The 18,367-nt window shown below is 44.2% G+C and overlaps 1 protein-coding gene across 3 annotated transcripts in view; it reads left to right on the forward strand.

The window, feature by feature from the left end:
- Positions 1–18,367, forward strand: part of numbl (NUMB like endocytic adaptor protein) — a 64,735-nt gene that overhangs the window by 40,338 nt on the left and 6,030 nt on the right. For all 3 annotated transcript variants that reach the window (XM_030066233.1, XM_030066231.1, XM_030066232.1), the window contains exons 2-7: positions 1,923–2,073; positions 6,816–6,890; positions 8,991–9,065; positions 13,258–13,398; positions 14,672–14,885; positions 15,224–15,493. In XM_030066233.1, the coding sequence (XP_029922093.1) occupies positions 1,948–2,073; positions 6,816–6,890; positions 8,991–9,065; positions 13,258–13,398; positions 14,672–14,885; positions 15,224–15,493 (901 nt within the window). In that variant the 5' untranslated portion in view covers positions 1,923–1,947. The remainder of the gene's footprint in view (positions 1–1,922; positions 2,074–6,815; positions 6,891–8,990; positions 9,066–13,257; positions 13,399–14,671; positions 14,886–15,223; positions 15,494–18,367) is intronic.

Genomic DNA, 18,367 nt, shown 5'->3' on the forward strand with positions numbered 1-18,367 from the left:
TCCTTGTGCCTCCTTTCCTTCACCCTGCTCCAATAATTCCTGCTGCAGCTCCTTTGTGGGGCAACACTGGCTAATTTTAACTCCCCACCCCATCTCCTTCCCAAACACACACACACACACACACACACCTGCTCCAGCAGTGGTGGATGCAAGCCAGGTGCCAGTCATTTGGCTCTTTGCCCAGAAATGACTGGCACAAGTCTCAACATGTGTGCGGGTCTTGCTGCAGAGGGGCTTGTGTTTAAGTGTGTGTGTGTGTGTGTTTGTGTGTGTGTGCATTTGTGGGCCCAGCCTTGTAACTCTTGGCAGAGGACGCATGCCGCACATGCCAGGGATGAGTAAAACCACTCGGGCTGATTTGCACCAGTTGCGTCTGAATACTCCACGTTACACACAAGTCAGGATGCTTGTGTGTGTGTCTGTGCAGGCATGTGTGTGTGTGTGTGTGTGTGTGTGTGTGTGCGCGCGCCTCGGTTGACACGCTTCCGGCAGACCATGTCTCTACACCCATTACCCGTAAGTTAGCCGTGATTATGAGAACTGATGTGTGTGTGTGTGTTTATATATACACATAAACCCTGTTCTGTGTGCGGTAGAGAAGAGGCTCAGATCATTCCTCTGTACAGATCACTATTGTGCACATTTATTATGCATGATTTCAGCTCAAACTTCTAAACTTAAGCAAACACTTGGACACTTTGATCGCCTGTGAAATCTGGTAGCCAGGATGCCTGCGTGTGGGACTTGCAGATGGTAAGAAAAGATGAGAGCACGTCTTTAAATGGGAGAGAGTCAAATCATTTAGATTTCTTCTAAGCTCTCACTCCATTTCTTTTGCTTTACTTTCGTACAGTTGCCCTCTGGTCTTAGTAATCCTGTAAAAGCTTTCAGGTCCTTACATTGTTTACTGTTTGTTGTTTTTAATGAAGCTTATTCTTCTCTCCGTTAAAGGGAATTCAGGTTTAAAACTAGAAGATGGACAACAGGAGCTGGGGAGGAGGTGGATTCATTTCAGAGGCAGAGGACGAGCAAGAGAGGGAGTTTATTTTATTTTGGTCCATTTTTTCTGTTTGAATGCAGAGGGAGAATGTGACTGCGGGGGGCATGAAAACAGTAATTATCATTTTTAAACAGGTCATATTTTGATATAGCGTCATGTTTCATTATGCGTCGCTCGGAAATTAGCATTGCTAAACAGGCCAGCAGGCTGAATGGTCTAATTAAGCGGCAGCGAGAGGGAGAGTGTGAGTGAGAGCAGGCCTTCAGAAAAAGATTGAAATGTGTGCATGTGTGTGTGCCTTGCATTTTGCAAGCGTACATGTGTGCTCGTGCTCGTGCACGTGCGCGTGTTCTGCTGATCAACATTCACTCAGTGCTCTTGATGTTTCTTGGAGGGATGAAAGCTCGCTGGATGCTTTGTGTTCATTAGCGTCTCGCTCTACCTGTGTGATTTGTACAGGCTGTCTCTGAATGGAAAATCAATGAAGCGTCGCAGCGGGAAGTGTTTATGAAGCTAATGTACTGACTGCCTTGTTGGGGATGATTGCTGTATAATGAGCGCGAGCTAATCAATGAAGTGCATCCCAATTCACTCGTAGATCTTTATGAAATTCAGAAGTGCATTCTGTGTACGCAGCACTCATGTAACACCACGGCACACTAGAGCCTCTTGTTTCTTAGGGTTATAGCTACACCCTGCTGTTGACTCACATGATAAAAGTGCCTTTTAATGAGTCTTACAGTCAGGAGAAAATGAAAAAAAAAAACAAAAAAACAATTTGTAATAGATGCAGTTTTCTTTGTCTCAAAAGGTGACGGATGACAGTGAAGGTGATGAACGGTCACAGTGTTTGTTGCATCCTGTGCACTCAAAAAATAAGCCATGTCAGGCCACTAAACCAAGATCCTCTGTGTGCCCGCAGTACCAGGGAGCACGTGACCCCGGAGATGAACAAGCTTCGTCAGAGCCTGAGGAGGAAGAAGCCCACCTACGTCCCAGAGGCCAGCAGACCGCACCAGTGGCAGGCCGACGAGGAGGCTGTACGCAAGGGAAAATGTAACTTCGCTGTCCGGGTAAGGATCTAGCTGCTGGACCGGACTCGCTGCCAGTGGCGTCAGTGCATGGACATTATCTCCTGAGGTGACACCTGTGGGCAGAGTTGTGGCTAACTAGCAGTCAACTAATGGCAAATATTTTAAGCCACACAGTGCTTCCTAAAAATGTTGAACCCATCCACAACAAAATGCACCATCACTAGAAAAACATGAAGTAGCGCACACACCTCCATCAGCACTATATAAGATATGCCAGTTCCACATGTTGGACATTCACTAGACATTAATCACACCCACCTGCACCCCCCAGCAGTTGTGACAAGTCAGTCAGTGCTTCCTTTCCTCAAAGTTTCGTGATGTTTCTTGAATCTGTTTGAAAGTTAAATGCGATTTTATTACAAGCCCCGCCCACTGCCACCGCCCACTTCACCCAGTCTGTGTGAAAAGTTCATCTTCCACACCCGTTGATGCACCTTTCCACCAAGTTCCATTCAAATCTCTTCATAGCTTTTAAGACATATCCTGTTAACAAAGAAACAGGCAAACAGAATGGGGCAAAAACACACAACCCCCATCCAACTCTGACTTAACCCTAACCACTCCTACTATAGACCGATGCTGTATCTTGGAACTATTTTGTTCACTTATAAAATAAGTGTGTTACTAGGTAAATTTTCACTCTTGCGCCTTCTTCTGATTGCAGTACCGATGGGTGGAATGATAGGTAAATAGGCTCTAGTGTGTAGTAAAATGTAGTGAGCGAACAAAATAGTACCAAGATATTGTAGTGGCAGTTTAGGGATACACACTGTAATGCATTGTTGTTGTACTTTTGTGGACAGTTTAAAGATTTTTAGCAAGTTTTTTTTTTTTTGTGGCTCAAGCTCAGGATCGCCTCTGGAGACAATGTTCCTGCATCAATATCACCAGCAGTGAGTAAAACCCCGCCAACACGCCCATAAATCCAAACTATCCCTTTAAGAGGCACAAAGTACGCAAGGGAAAATGTAACTTTGCTGTCTGAGCATCTGTGTGCCACACTCCAGCCAATTAAGCTGCCTACTGTACCGTACTGAGTGACTTTTTCTATTTTCATTCAGCAGTGTAGTAGTAAATTAAAAAGTGGGTAACTGTGACCTCCAGTCGGTGATCAATGTAGCGCCAAATTACCAACATAATCAGTCATATCGTTAGAAAAACATTATAATTTATGCCTTTTTCCCTACATCTTCATATAACTTGCATCAGTCGATTCAGTGATCTGTACTATGAATTTACATCATGCTTTATGACAGTCTAAGAGGGTCAATAAACTCTATTTGTCCACTAAAAAGGTAGATATATGTTTACTGCATCTCTGTTTCTGGTTATAAATCTTACTGTTCCAGTCTAACCCGAACCCTCAGCTGAACCATAACCAAACGTGAACACATATTGTCAGCGTAAAGCTCTTAATGTAATGCCCTGACCAGAGCCTAACACAACAGACAGCCATATATCTATAAATGTATGTTGCACAGGCAAGTTAGAGTCCTTGTTTGGGTAAGAAGTTCATCATTATAGTCTAACATGAACCTCAACTCAATAAATCAGGAGGCCGCACCCAAGGGCAAATGAAATTTTCTGGGCTCAGGCCTTTACCACGGCGCATTAATCATACCCAGCATCAGTGTATGCTCTGCGAGGACGAATAACAACCGCACTGCAACACTGCTCCTCATTTATTCACCGCTTCAGTCCTACCCATGGCTGGTGTTTGAACAGCACACAGGGAGGTTCTTGGGAACTAACTCGCAGACCTTTTTCTTAACTGCACCATTGAACCCCGCTGCGGAAACATCGACGGACCACTGCTGACTTTTTAAACTCATAATTTATAGACGTAACTGATTAATTTTTTTTTTTTTTTTACACTGAGACATTGAGAGTCTTATTCACTGTAAATGTTGGGTTTACATTTGCTACTGGAAATGTGAATTTTGGGTTATTGTGGATCCTGTAAAAGGCTTCCAACTCTTCAGCACCATATGTGAATATATACCCAAAATGGAGAGTCAATCAAACTGAGATGCCTAATTGAAGACGTTATGGAAGGTGTACACAGAAGACATCCGTGCATGCCAGTAGCAGAAATTACAGCCTTATCATAACTTGTTTTTGGTTAAAAAGACTAATTTTTTCTACCTGGCTCTTACATATAGTAGTACAGTCAAATAATCTAGGAGCACATAAATATCCATCGTCTATGGTCAGGGTTTTTCACGTTTGACCCTTGATCTCATTCTCCTGGTTGCTTACAATATTGGTGATGTCAGATTTTAAGCTTACATTATGTGTGCGCTCATACCAGATAAATGAGTAAAATGTTAAATATAATGTAATGCAAATTGTCTTTGGCCTCTAGGACTTCACTAATTCACTTCTTCAAATGCAAATGTCTGGATGTAAAAAGATGTGCAGGGAGACGTGCAATTAAAATAACAGTTTCACATCCCAAAAGGTCCCAGGTTCAGTCGGCGCAACAGACACGCTGAAGTGTCCTTGAGCAAAACACGGAGCCCTTCCCTCTCAGCTGAAATGTAAATGTAAATAGAAGTTTGTTCATGGCCCAATTCACCGCTCTCCGCGCGTAGTGTTCGCTGAGCTCTGAGGCTTGATGTGATTTGTTGTAGAGCCGGAGCAGCGACGACAGAAAGTGAACGGGTGGGCGGGGGAGGTGGGGTGACAACGAGGTGGAGTTATAGATGAAGGAGAGGAGAGGAAATGACAGGGTGAGGGATGAGGGCATGCCGAGGGGACAGAGCGACAGGGCAGATATGAAATAACACAGTAAGAGAGAGAGAGAGAGAGAGAGAGAGAGAGAGAGAGAGGTATATGGAATCAGAGAAGATGGGTAAGGAGAGCGAGGGAAGGGAGAGCGGGGTGTAAGAAAAGACGTCATAAGTGGCCGAGGCAGGCTAATGGGAAACGCTCCTGATGGTCCCGAGATGGGCAGCGAAGTGGAGCCTCACACAACAAGCGATGGCAGCATGAAAAACAAAAAAAATGTCTCTCTTGTTGATACTCTAGTTTTCCTCCTGGTTTCCCTATTCATTTTTCTCTTTCATCTCTTGAGATAGAATCTTTCCCTCTCTACCTCACTTCAAAAGGATTGTCACTATCAATACCTCTTTATATAACTGCTGTGCCTGAGCGCAGATAGGGAACAAAATGTATTCCTGAGCTCAATACGGAGCGGGAAAAAAAATACTTTGAGGCATTACTAGGAATTGAGGAAATTGGCCTGTTGGCTAACCTACCTGTTGAAGACACACTATGTAAAATTGCATTCAAGTGGAGACCGTTTAGACTCCACTGACAAAAAAGCATGAAATTTGCAGGTTGAGTCTGCATGGTTACATGTTTATTCCACTTTTTTTCTTGTCAGTTTAGTCTAAACAGCCCTTACCTCAAACAACCCTCAATTTCCCATAGTGCACCTTTAAGTACAAAAGGACAAAATAGACACTGAAATTGCCCATGAGTCCCTCCTTAATTACACAATTTTGATGCTAAGCCCCTCGCAATACACAAAGTAAGAAGACAGGCCATTTAGTAATAACATATCGATGTAGTTTTTTCTTAAATGTCCTTCAGATTCATGAATTTTAAAATAGCTCAGTAAAGCTAATGTAGTTTGATATTGGATCTTTTTTAGATGAGGAATGAGGTATTGATCTGCTGCAGAGGGTTTTTTAGATGCATAGAGTCTAACATCAGACAACAAACTGTAGCAGCTTACATTCTTTTGAGAAAAGTAGAAAGTAGTGCCAGGTAGTTAAACAGTATTTTTTGGATATAAAATAGCAAGACTTAAAAACATTAAGTTTCTCACCATTTAACGTAGCAGCTGCCTTGGGATAATGCAACTTATCTCAGAATTGCCCCAAATCATTAAAAAGATGCCTCCTATGTGCCCTGCCTCAACTTGAAAATTTCAACTTGTTAGCTTACAGCTTCCTTGGCTTTGACACAGAGCGTCTGTTAACTCCCTTTAAAGCAGACTCCTCGTCTTCCTCTTCCTCGCTTGACTTCTGACTCGCCAAGAGCTGCTCGAGCTTTAATTGCGTCCCCATGGCTCTCCGTACGCCTCAGGGCAGGGCACAGAAACACAGCTGAGGGGATGTTAGGTGGTAAAATAGCTTTGTCTCCCTCTCACACACTCGCGTCCTCATTATCAGCGGCAACACGTGGCTGTAAATCCGGAGTCGGCGTCTTGTTTGCTGCTTATTTGCTTGAATTACCTGTCAGATTTATCCCACTTACAGAAGTACTGAGAGCGACTAATGAAGCTCTGGTTGGTTTTATATTACCTCTCTTTCTCTTTCCTTTTCTTTTTCAACTGTATGGGTGTGTTTGTCTTTTAATGAAGGATATGAGCTGTGCAGTCTTTGCACACACAATGACTGTCAGTGCTTAAATGTGTATGGCATAAGGGAGTTTCTATAGAGTCTTGTATATAGTCTGTCTGTCTGTTGTGTGCGTGTGTGCATATGTGCGTGCGTGTGTGTGTGTGTGTGTGTGTGTGTGTGTGTGTGTGTGTAGGTGGGTGGGTAGATGCATTTGGGAAAAGATGAGTTTTTACACTTTGTAGATATATATCTCTTCATGTTGTTGCAAGATGGTTCCTTGAAGAACATCAGAAATCAAAAAGTCTCTCTCTCTCTCTCTCTCTCTCTCTCTCTCTCTCTCTCTCTCTCTCTCTCTCTCTCTCTCTGCAGTACCTGGGGTTGGTGGAGGTGGAGGAGTCGAGAGGGATGCATGTATGCGAAGAGGCAGTGAAGACGCTTAAAGTTGTGAGTATCACACACACATACAAACACACACACACACACACACACACACACACACACACACACACACACACACACACACACACACACACACACTTTATTGGCCCTTGCTGCGGTATTGGTGGTATGTTTGGAGGTATAGATGCAGTTATATTCACCCGAAGGATTTACTAACTTCACTGGGGCTCATTATAGACCCCATCACCCCGTGTTCATGCAGCGTAGCATCGACCAAAGACACACACACACACACACACACACACACGTTCAGTACTCGCTCTGCAGCTACCTCTCCCTTCTCTCTCAGGATTACAGCTTGTTATTTTTCTCCAGACTTTTTTTTTTTTTTTTTTTTTAACCAATTCCATCTCCCACATCGCCCTGGTAGGTCTGATCTCATATCTGCCTCTCTATTCATTCATAAGTCTGTCTGTCCTTCTGCCTGTCTGTCTGTCTGTCTGTCTGTCTGTCTGGTCCTACTACACCCAACAGAGCAGAAAATTAGATTATGACCAACACACACACACACACACACACACAGAGACCCATATAAACACACTCACACACAAACACACACACAGACACACACAATTCACCCCCTGGGAAGCTAGATTCGGATAGGGAGCGTGTGAATAGAGTGACACAGACTGACCAGTGTCAGACGGATATACACACACAAACACAAACACACACACACACACACACACACACACACACATACACGGCCTCAACGGCGATGCAGAAAGCACTTTTCTTCACAGTCCTCACATCTGTTGACTTCTCTAAGGAGAGCGTTTGAAAAACAGGATTGCCCACCAAAAGTGTCTAAATTTACATTTGTTATATTCATGATAATCAACCAATCTGCAGCTTTCCTCCCAAACAGGAGTTGCTTTAACAAAAGCACTACCTTTGTCAAAACAAGTTAGGCTAAAACCACCTGACTGACAAAATCATCTCAGAGTAAACAAGCGTGGGTGAAATGCGTCTTGCATTCATCCTCGCCTCTGTCGTCTCTCTCCACTTTTCCCTTTTCATTTTTTTCCTCTTTTTTTCCCTCTCTCAGCCCCCCCTCCTGGATCAACACAGCATTCCTCTACCTCTTTATTGTCTGTCTCTGAATCGTTTTTATTTAGTAGCGCAACTTTTCTGCAAGCTTTCCTCAGGAGTTCTCTATCTTTTTATTCCCTTTTTCAACTCCCTCATTTAGTTTTCCTCTCCTTCTGCATTCGTTTCCCTCCATCCTTCCCAGTTTCTTCACCTCCTCTTTCTCTCTCTCTCTGTCTCTGTCTGTCTGTCTGTCTCTCTCTCTCTCTCTCTCTTCCTCCCTCTTTTCCTCTCAGTGGGATTATGCAAAATCCAGGCCCCTTATCGGTTTGCTACGCTTTTCAAAGCCATTTCCTGCAGTGCTCTCACTCTCCGTCTGTCTGCCGCTCTCTATTTCCCTCACTCACTCACACACACATTTATTTGCCCGCTCAAGCACACGTCCACACCCACACATGCGTCAACATCCCCACACTCACATACACACTTGTGCAATGAGGCACGCGCACATACACACACACACACACACATGTGTCTTGTAGCCAGTGTATTTTTAGCCTGGTCCATGCTGAGTGTGTTATTAGCGCTGCCTGGTGCCCTCCTCTGGAGAAATGAGTCTCGGTGCCAGCTGGCACAGTTTTTAGCTCTGCCCACCTCTCCACTGTCTGCCCAATCTGCTGCACAAGTCCAGGCGAATGGGAGGAGAGCGAGGATGGATCTGGTGCAGCACTCGTGGATAGTAGTAAAATTGATTTTTCTTGGTTGGAGCTTGCTAATTCTCAGAGTGGATGTTGTGAGGTAGTGAAGTGATTGCAGTGCATTCGGTCTGCAGGTTTAAAGGAATACACTTTTACCCATGAGGCCAAAGACACATACCCGACTCATCCATAGATCACTTGCCTCAGTGCCAGTTTCTAACACTCTCTCTCTCCCTCTCTCTCTCTCTCTCTCTCTCTCTCTCTCTCTCTCTCTCTCTCCCTCTCTCTCTCTCTCTCTCTCTCTCTCTCTCTCTCTCTCTCTCTCTCTCTCTCTCTCTCTCTCTCTCTCTCTCTCCAGATGGGAAAAAAGACAGTCAAAGCAGTATTGTGGGTGTCGGCTGATGGACTCAGGGTGGTGGATGACAAAACCAAGGTAAGCAAGGGTGTGCGTTTGTGTATTCTTCTCAATCCTCTCCTGATTTAAGATCCTCCCCTAGCTTTCTTTCTGAACCCTTTTCATCACCCTCTGCATGAGGGAGACAAGGAGGGGAAATTTGTGTCCGGCGCTCGCTATTTCTTTCCTCACATTACTTCTGTCTGCGTCATCCATTTTAGCTCCTTGCTTCCATGACAATAAAATTGCCCACTGGTAATTAACAAAGAGTGCAAGAACCCCAAAAAGTCAAAGTATAGTAGGATGAAAACAAAGAACTAATCTAAAGAGGACAAAGATGACTCTGAAAGTCCCGATCCTCTCTAACAGAAACTTTATCATGCATCTATCTTAACTGCATGAGTGCAGGACAGACATAAAAAAACAAAAATCACAAGTCTGCAAAGATACTTCTATCAAGTGAGGAAAAACAAATTCAAGGCAAATTGTTAATAGAAAAAAGAAACTTTATTTTAGGGGCTATTTTAATAGCACTGTAGATTAAAAGCTTATTTATTTTCATAATAATGTGATTTGATCCCTGTTTTCTTCCACTTTGTGCTTGTTCCCTCAGCTATGGGAGGTGAGTTGGGGGAGCCAATGAGCCAAAACTGGCGTTGACAACATGAAGCTCCACCCACCCCATTGTATTTATAGAATAATGTAAAGCCAATAATAGTCAGTCAGAATCGCCAGTTTCATTTCCTCTAATGTGTGTTCTTATGGTGGCTTTAAAACTAATAATTGTGCCATTAAGAAAATATTTGCTCGAATTCTTACACATGTACAGGAGCTTATCTGCATGGTCCTCTTTTCGGCAATGAGAATAGGCCCAGGCTACAGGTGGGCAAGCTTTGTGGACGGGCCCCACCCTTTATTCTACTGCACAGATGCCAAAAATACAACCTGTGACACCCGGAACATCATTTCTTGGGAAGACAGGTGACATCACAGTGACATCACCTTGTCCCGTATTTTCTGCAGTCTGGGGACAGACATCAGGGTCATCTACAGAATAAAAGCCCTCATGCCAGGGGTGCCCCGGTAGCTCACCTGGTAAGAGCGTGTACCATTTGTTAAAGCTCAGTCCTGGCCACAGCGTCCTGGGTTTGAATCTGACCTCAGGCCATTTGCTACATGTCATCTCCTCTCTCTCTCTCCCCTGCCTTTCTTGTCTCTCTCTCTGTCTGTCAATTAAAGCAGAAACGGCAAAAACAGTCTTTAAAAAAGTCATCATGCTGGCATATATTACCAGTTTTCACCTTTTTTTTTTTAAACTGCACAAATGGAGTTCTGACAAAAATTGGAAGTTCCTCATACAGATCCTTTAGAGCTGAAATGTTGATGGTATTAGTAAGCCCTCTGTTGTTGTGTCGCAGGCCATCATTTATTTATTAAAATGCAGTAGTCAGTAAAAAAAAAAAAAAAAGCCACTAGTGCTTATTTTTTTTATTCACTACCCATTATTTTGCCAGTTTCTAATCACTGTAATTTCACTAGTTGTAATAGTGTGAAGTTCATAGGCATTAGTGACCAATTTGTTTTTTATTAGTCACTTTTTGATTTTGCCAGTAACAGTTCACTGAACGTTTGCAGTTTTGACTTGTCCATTTCAGGAATAAGAGGTAAAACCTCCCATTCTCACAGCAGTGTGCAGACTCTGTGCAGATTCTTTCATTTTCTCATATTCACCTATGGCACCTGGGCTGTTTCCCTCCCTCTGCCACCAACAGTGTGATGATGTCACCTTCAGGCTGGCAACAGAAGGACCCACCATGCACCAGCTAAACTAGTGCTCGCAGGCTCATTTGGGCCCCCGTGTGCATATGTATGTGTGTGTGTGTGTGTGTGTGTGTGTGTGTGTGTGTGTGTGTGTGTGTGTGTGTGTGTGTGTGTGTGTGTGTATAGTTTCAGACCTGACATACTGTGTGTGATCTGACTCACGGTTGCTTGCAGGAGTTGCTTAGTGGGGCAGGGATGATGAAGTAAATGCACACATACGTACACACACACACACACACACACACACATACTCATGCACACGCACACACACACACACACACACACACACACACACTTGAGGACTGTCTGGCGGCTAGGGAGGCCTCCTATAGTGAGTGCAGCTAGCTGTGGATCTATTGAGCAGAAGAAAGGGCAGCAGAGAATAGAGGAGAGAGAGAGCACAAGTCCAACAGAGCAGTTTCGCTCTCCCTCTCTCTCTCTCCCTCTCTCTCTCTTTCGGTCTGTCTCTCTCCCCACCCCCCTCTCCCTCTCATTTTTTTGTTGTTTTGAGGCCTCACACATGACCTCACCGCTCCCAATTCCCCAGTCCTGCTCTCCCTCTTCTCCTCCACCCTGCTCTCTTTCTTACTGGTGTAAAGTAGCAATATATGAACTCCAGTAACAAAAAATGTATTTATATACATTTTCACAACAGTTTAATGAAAAAAATATTTTCATGTATTTTCCTGATACTTCCCATTATCAGGTAAGCTATGAATTTAGACTGTAAACATTCAAATCGGCTTAAAAATATGGATAAGCTCAACTCTTTTTTTTACTGTGTTTAGCCTCCCTTTTACCCTGATTGAATCAGCATTTCCTTTTCTTTTCAGCGTGGCTGCTTTTCTGCTGTGTCCATCAAACTGTCAAGTGAAATTTAAGCAAATCTTTGAAATGTCACAAAAATAAAATACAAATGAGGCGTGCTTGAAGCCAGTTAATACGTTGAATGTTGAACATTGCTATAGCAGAAAACGCATTCACCAGAACGACATAATGAGCCTTTCAAGATTTGATTAGCATAAAAACACTTGGTTATGAGCCTCTCTTTTACTCCTCCTCCCGTCCCACTCCTGCACCTCTCCTTGCCCATACTGAGCCTCTCTGTCTATGAATCAGCAAAGGACCCCCCAGAAGCGCCCACATACCCGTTATTTGAACTCTTTCCCGCAACCTGTGAATGCAAACTGTGTGTGTGTGGGTGTGTAAGACAAGAGACGAGGCTCCACATGACCCTGATAAACTCACGAATCAGTGGAGTGAAACAGTAACGTTTTATTCTGCTCAAGATGCTTCCCAAGCTCAAGGCAGACAAACGTCTTCCCACAAATGAGACGCCCTGAGTCACGTGCTGCCACACTGTGTGTGTGTGCCTCCTTTCAGTGATGTGGTGACTGGAGTCTGAGTCACCTTTGGGCACACACACACACTCTCCTTGCCTCTCCTTGCACCTAAAACACACCACACGCGCATAAGAAATGAGAAATGCCCGGAAAACACATAAGTGTGCAGTGTATTTCTCATAATGCAGACAAGCATACAAAAAAAACAAAACAAAAAAAAAAACCACTGTACCAGTGCCGAGGAAACATGCATGTACACACACACATACACACACACATATACACACTCATCTCTACGCAGCCTTTCACCTCGGTACCAGCAGCCCCCTTCATTCACTAATTGGCTCACAATGAATGGGCTATTATTCTTCCACCTCTTTATCCTCACATCCCTCCTTCTTTTCTCCTCCTTTCCCCTCCTTGCCCTCCGTCTTTCTCTCTCCTCATCCTCCCCTCTCTTTGTTTCCCGCGACATTTGAGGAGAGGACGGAAGTGCGCGGATGAGTGTGTGAGACCTCTTTCCTCCCTTTCTTCTCCACTCACCCGCTCTTGTTTTCCCACTCTTTCTCTTTTTTTGTGAGTCAGGGAGGTGAGCAGGGGCCCCTTAATGTACACAGAGAAAGAGAGGGGCCCTCTTAGTTTCCTCTGTAGTCACTGTAGACACTGAGACAGGCTGAATAACCCCTTTTACAGATGGACAGACAAGTGGTGCAAACATCCAGGAGATTAAAAGGGGTTTCACTGTCATTTCGCACACTCATTTTCTTGTGTGTAAATAGATGATCGAGAGCAGGGCTTCATGGGGTTAACAGAGGCTGAAAGCGCTCTGTCGAGTATTGGATGGGTGCACGAGCTGCCGCGCTCGGTACTGTGCGCATGTTTCACGTCAGTTGTCGGCTGAGCTGACGGTTGGAAAAATGAAACTGCATCAGATGTGATTTGATGTGATCTAACTGTTGAATCCGTTTTGATTGACTTGTTTTATGTGAGCTGTCAAATCTGATTCTCTCTGACCTTCATTCTCTCTCTGTTTTGTCTCTTTATATGCGTGCGTGTGTCTCTCTCAGGATCTCATTGTGGACCAGACCATAGAGAAGGTGTCTTTCTGCGCTCCAGATCGTAACTATGACAAGGCCTTTTCCTACATCTGCCGGGACGGCACCACCAGACGGTGGATCTGCCACTGCTTCATGGCTCTCAAAGACTCCGTAAGGGGCCAATTAACCTTCCATCCACCTCTCGGGGATTTTCTCACAGTTGCATTTTCTCCTCAGTGCAGAAATACAGTTTCATAGCTTGGATACAAAGTAATTGACAATTACCAGGGAAGTCATTCTTGTCTACTGTATTCAAAATCTTATTTAAAAGTGCAGCTTCATTCTCTCATGGACATTGAAAAACTGTAAAGAAAAGAGAGTAGCAACCCAGAAAGGTCTCACTTCTAATCACCGCTGTAAAGTCACCACATCATTTAGATATCATAGGTTTATCAGACTAGCAAACAGTCTGAATCACTTGTTTCTGTAATGCCTCTGACCTAAATATGTTTGAGTACTGAATACAGTAAATCAGTGCTATTATATTTTTTTATAATAGCAATAACACAGACTGTAGTTTGCATGACTCATGCATGACAAGTGTGAGTTTAAAAGGGACCACAATTAGGACCAGTACCATCATGGCTGACTGTGGGTTCATCAACTCAGCCAGCTTAGGCTGTGAGTTAGATTATTAATCCGGACGAAACTGAGCACAGCACAGTCCTGAGGGATTAGAATAGGAGATTAGACTGCAGACCGGGGAATTATTTATCTATCTAGCTCTGTCTGTCTCCACCTCTATCACAGTCTCTCCATCTCTCCATCCCTATCTGTCTATCTCGAACTGAAATGCCTTTCCTAGGGGTGTCACAGTTGCCCGTGGAGAGAGAGAATAGAGAGAGAGAGAGAGAGAGAGAGAGAGAGGAGGCAGACAGGGTGGGAGGCAGGCTCAGTGGGAAGGTAGGATTTAATTGCAGAGTGGTTGGGATTAGTTGCAATCGGTGCCACGGGGCATGAACTCATCTTGACGTTTGACAACAGTAGAGATTTTAGGCTGATAATCGTGTCCTAAACTGATCCCTTGTTCAGCAGTTTCATTGTATGTTGACGTACGCAGTCGATTTGAGGGTTGACATGCACGACTGTCACACTTTTTGCACATAATCATTGAAAAAATCTTGATCTGTAACAAAAACAATCAACTAATCACCTATTAAGCCACCTAATCATCTAATCATCGTGTTGTCATTGTTTTCTCTCTCCAAAGCCTTAATGCACATTTTCCAAGACTGAACTTTCTTTCCCCACAATGGGAAAGAAAGTGGGATGTGGGATGACCTTGATGTTGTGATTTTGTGCTGGATGGTGCCTCTTCATCCACTTTAAGAGTAAATATGTAAATTCATAATGTATTTGCTGTTGTTACCTTCCGTTCCTTCAGGGGGAGAGACTGAGCCACGCGGTGGGCTGTGCCTTCGCCGCCTGTCTGGAGAGGAAGCAGCGCCGGGAGAAGGAGTGTGGCGTGACGGCCTCCTTCGACGCCAGCCGCACCTCCTTTGTCCGCGAGGGCTCTTTCCGCGTCAACTCCTCCTCCAGCCAGCAGGGCGGCAGCGGGGACCGAGATGACATCATGAAGCTGCAGGACAAGAAGAAAGGTAAAGAAATATCTGAAAGCTGGCCCACCAAATCAAATGCCACTTTCAGCTGCTCCTTTTAAGGTCCCAGAAATACAAAGTGGACAATAATAAAAAAAAAATCAAGCAACACAGAGCTTCTTTTGCTGCCTGACAAATGAGCAGGGCAACAGCTCTCACATTTTGGTTTGTTGGAATTTTTTTGCCATGTGAAAACAAGCCAATCTTATTAGACAATGCAACTATTCCAGTTATTCAAACAATGATTTAAAGCAAATGCAATGCCACTACAGAGCTGTGGTGATTGTCACGCCTCCCATTTCCTCTTTCTCATCCTTTCTGCCCTCTTCCCTCTCCAGACACACCCTCTGCCATCCCTGCCCTGCCACCTGGTACAGCCTCCCCACCCGAGGGTGCGGCATCCCCCGTGGAGCGTCCGGAACCTGGCGGGCCCCATGCCATCCCTCGCCGCCACGCGCCCATAGAGCAGCTGGTGCGCCAGGGCTCATTTCGGGGATTCCCAGCTCTCAGCCAGAAGAACTCTCCCTTCAAGAGGCAGCTGTCACTCCGCCTCAACGACCTGCCATCCACACTGCAGCGCAAGACCGACTTCCAGGCCAAGAACCCTGGTGAGTGGAGAAGTTTTGAAGTGAGACTCACACATGTCGACCAAGTTTATGGCGATCCTCGTACTCCTGTTTAGTTGGGTCCAATGGTGAAGCCTCGTGGTGGCTCCTTTGCAGAATCGCATTCCCCCGTCAATCACGTTGGTTTTGAAAATATATCCTGTACAAAGCAGAGTCAGGGTTGGAGTGTTAATGGGTTTTTGAAGACCAACCAAGACCAAAACTCTTGGATTGACGCTGCCACCAAACCAACACATTGTGCCTTTATTCAGTGTGTTTAAATGTGTCCACTTTCATGCCCAAAACACTAAAAGTATTCAGTGTTTTTTTCCCACAGAGTAGAAATGCCTCTGGAAAGCATTTCCACCATGTGAATCTATCCATCAAAAGCCATGCTAATCAAATTGTTAAGTAGCTACTTAAAGGAAAACGTGACCTGAAAACAATACATACAGTACAGTGCAGTACATACAGCATTTTGTACCATTCTCTCACTTCAAATTGTCATCACAGCAGCAGAAAGAAAAAGTTTCCAATTCTCTACGTTTGTCTAATCCAAGTCTTTGTTCTCCCTTTGTGTGTTTAGAATGCCCCAAGCCAGTTTACTTTCATTAAAACACAGCTAAATAAACCATTTATGGAAAATGCTCCCATGCATGAGCACCCGTGCGTGACTGATCTGCATGTTCACCAAATTGAAGACTTGCTTCTGCCTTGTTTATTGGCCAGGAGTCCTGCCCTCTCACTGGCAGCACTGATGCTTCCCATTAACGAGAAGGGTATGCCAGTGGAAATGGTTTGTTTAGCAATGTCTTAGTCAAAGTGTATTGGTTTAAGACGTACTTAACATACAAATGAAGAGAGAAGACTCCTTCAAATGGCACTGGCTGTCAAATATATTCAGTTTTCATTAAATGGCCAGTATTACAATACATCAGCCAGATGATTAAAACAGCATAACCCAGAGAGACTGAGATGCCTTTTCAGATTTCAGCTTCAACTTCAACATGAATTTTGTAGATCATCTAGAGATGACTTACATAGCTCTAATTTCATTCACAGCGGTCATTAAAACAGAGTTCTTACTGGGCATAGAATTTCCAAAGGTCCATCCCAGACAGGGAAAGTGCAAAAAACAAAAACAAAAACAAACAAACAAACAAACAAGAAAAAGTAACTAGTTATTCACCAAACCTAATATTTATTTTCCATTGTGTTCATGTCATGTTCACTTCCCTGGCAAAATAAACCAATAATAAGACCTCTGAATCTGAAGTGTGCTTAACACTTTCAACATGGAACAAAACATCATGTTAATGGGTAATGGAAATTCAATATTTTCATTATGGAGAGTCATGGAAACATCAGGGTGTTTTACACTGGGCACAGAGTGGGAACCCTGCTGAAACACATCTATAGCATCCTCACTTACATAAGAGCATCCTGTGTCTCTCTCATGCAGACTCAAACACGTATGTCTTCCTGGAGAGATCAAGCACATTCTGGAGCAGTCAGATTGTTTTTCATCCTTCCGTGGACTTCAAAACGTGTCTTCATCAATTAGCGTGCTGTTGGCCACAGGTGGTCTGTGTTGCTCCTTTTTTGGTAATACACAAGTCAACAAACAGAGTTTTTTCCCACTTGTGTTATCAGTAAGGACTGGAAACACTATCATTTTTTCATTTTGCTTCAATGTGGCGTCAAAAGGCACCCCCTCCTCCCCTTCCACTCAAGGGGTCTGAGCAAGTAGCAGTGATCTCAAGCACATCTTGGATGCATTTATCTTCATGTTTTTATGCAGATAAGGTGTAATCCTTCGCTTTAATCCTCACACTCAAGGTGCGTGCGATTCGCTGCATGAGGGCGGAGATAAAAGGTGGTTGTTATGTGAAGTGTTATCATTAATGCTGTTAGTAACGGCACTGATGGCTGAGCCCATGTGACTCTGAGAGCCCTTGGGTTTTCGCTAAGGATAATTATTATTCACTGACTTACCCCTTACAGGTTGGAGTAGGCACACACACACACACACACACACACAGCCACACCCGCTCAGTTTAGTGCCACAGGATCAGAACTCGGTAACAAGGCTGATTACAGTCATTAGTAGAGATGAGAGAGTTGACTGAAGGACTCCTCTGATCAGAATATTAAACTCCTTCTCTCATTCTGGTTTTCGTTTATGCTCCTTTGAATTCTCTCTGTCTCTTTCTCCCTCTTTCATGATGGTTATTCCATTGGTGGTACATTTAATGCAATATGAATGTATCCCTCTTTGTCTTTCTCTTTCTCTCTCTCTCTCTCTCTCACACACACACACACACACACACACACACACTAAGCAGCAGCAGCCAACTCCACAACCTCTCTGCTCCCTTGTGGCTCTCTGAACAATGTGTGTATTGATCTGTGCGGTCAATCAGCTATCCTGGTTAGCCAGAGCCTTCAGCAAGCTTTCTACCAGCCCTTAAAGCTGCCACTTCACTCAGAGAAAGGACACACACACACACACACACACACACACACACACACACACGCACACACAGCTGTACCCAGTCCATTCAAGGTCGTAGTATATGTTAACTGGAGCCCATGCATGCTACCCCTGCCACATATGGAGCGCCTCGAGTGGTTCTGAACTCCATGGGACATTGAAAAGAACAGAGGGGGAGAAAAAATGAGATCAGAGGGCTGGTCTTTGCAGAACAAAGCTGCAAGAAATCTTTAATGGGAGACCTTATATCGGCCCCTAGCCACCCTGTGCACCCTTCACTATAATTCAAGCCCTGTAGTCACACAAGGAACAGAGAGAGTCTGAGGGAGAAACACAGGAGCTGGCTCATATAGCATATTGGACTCAGTATGGTGCCATGATCA

The sequence above is a fragment of the Myripristis murdjan genome, chromosome 13 (genome assembly GCF_902150065.1).
Source record: "Myripristis murdjan chromosome 13, fMyrMur1.1, whole genome shotgun sequence".
NCBI classification, from domain to species: domain Eukaryota; kingdom Metazoa; phylum Chordata; class Actinopteri; order Holocentriformes; family Holocentridae; genus Myripristis; species Myripristis murdjan.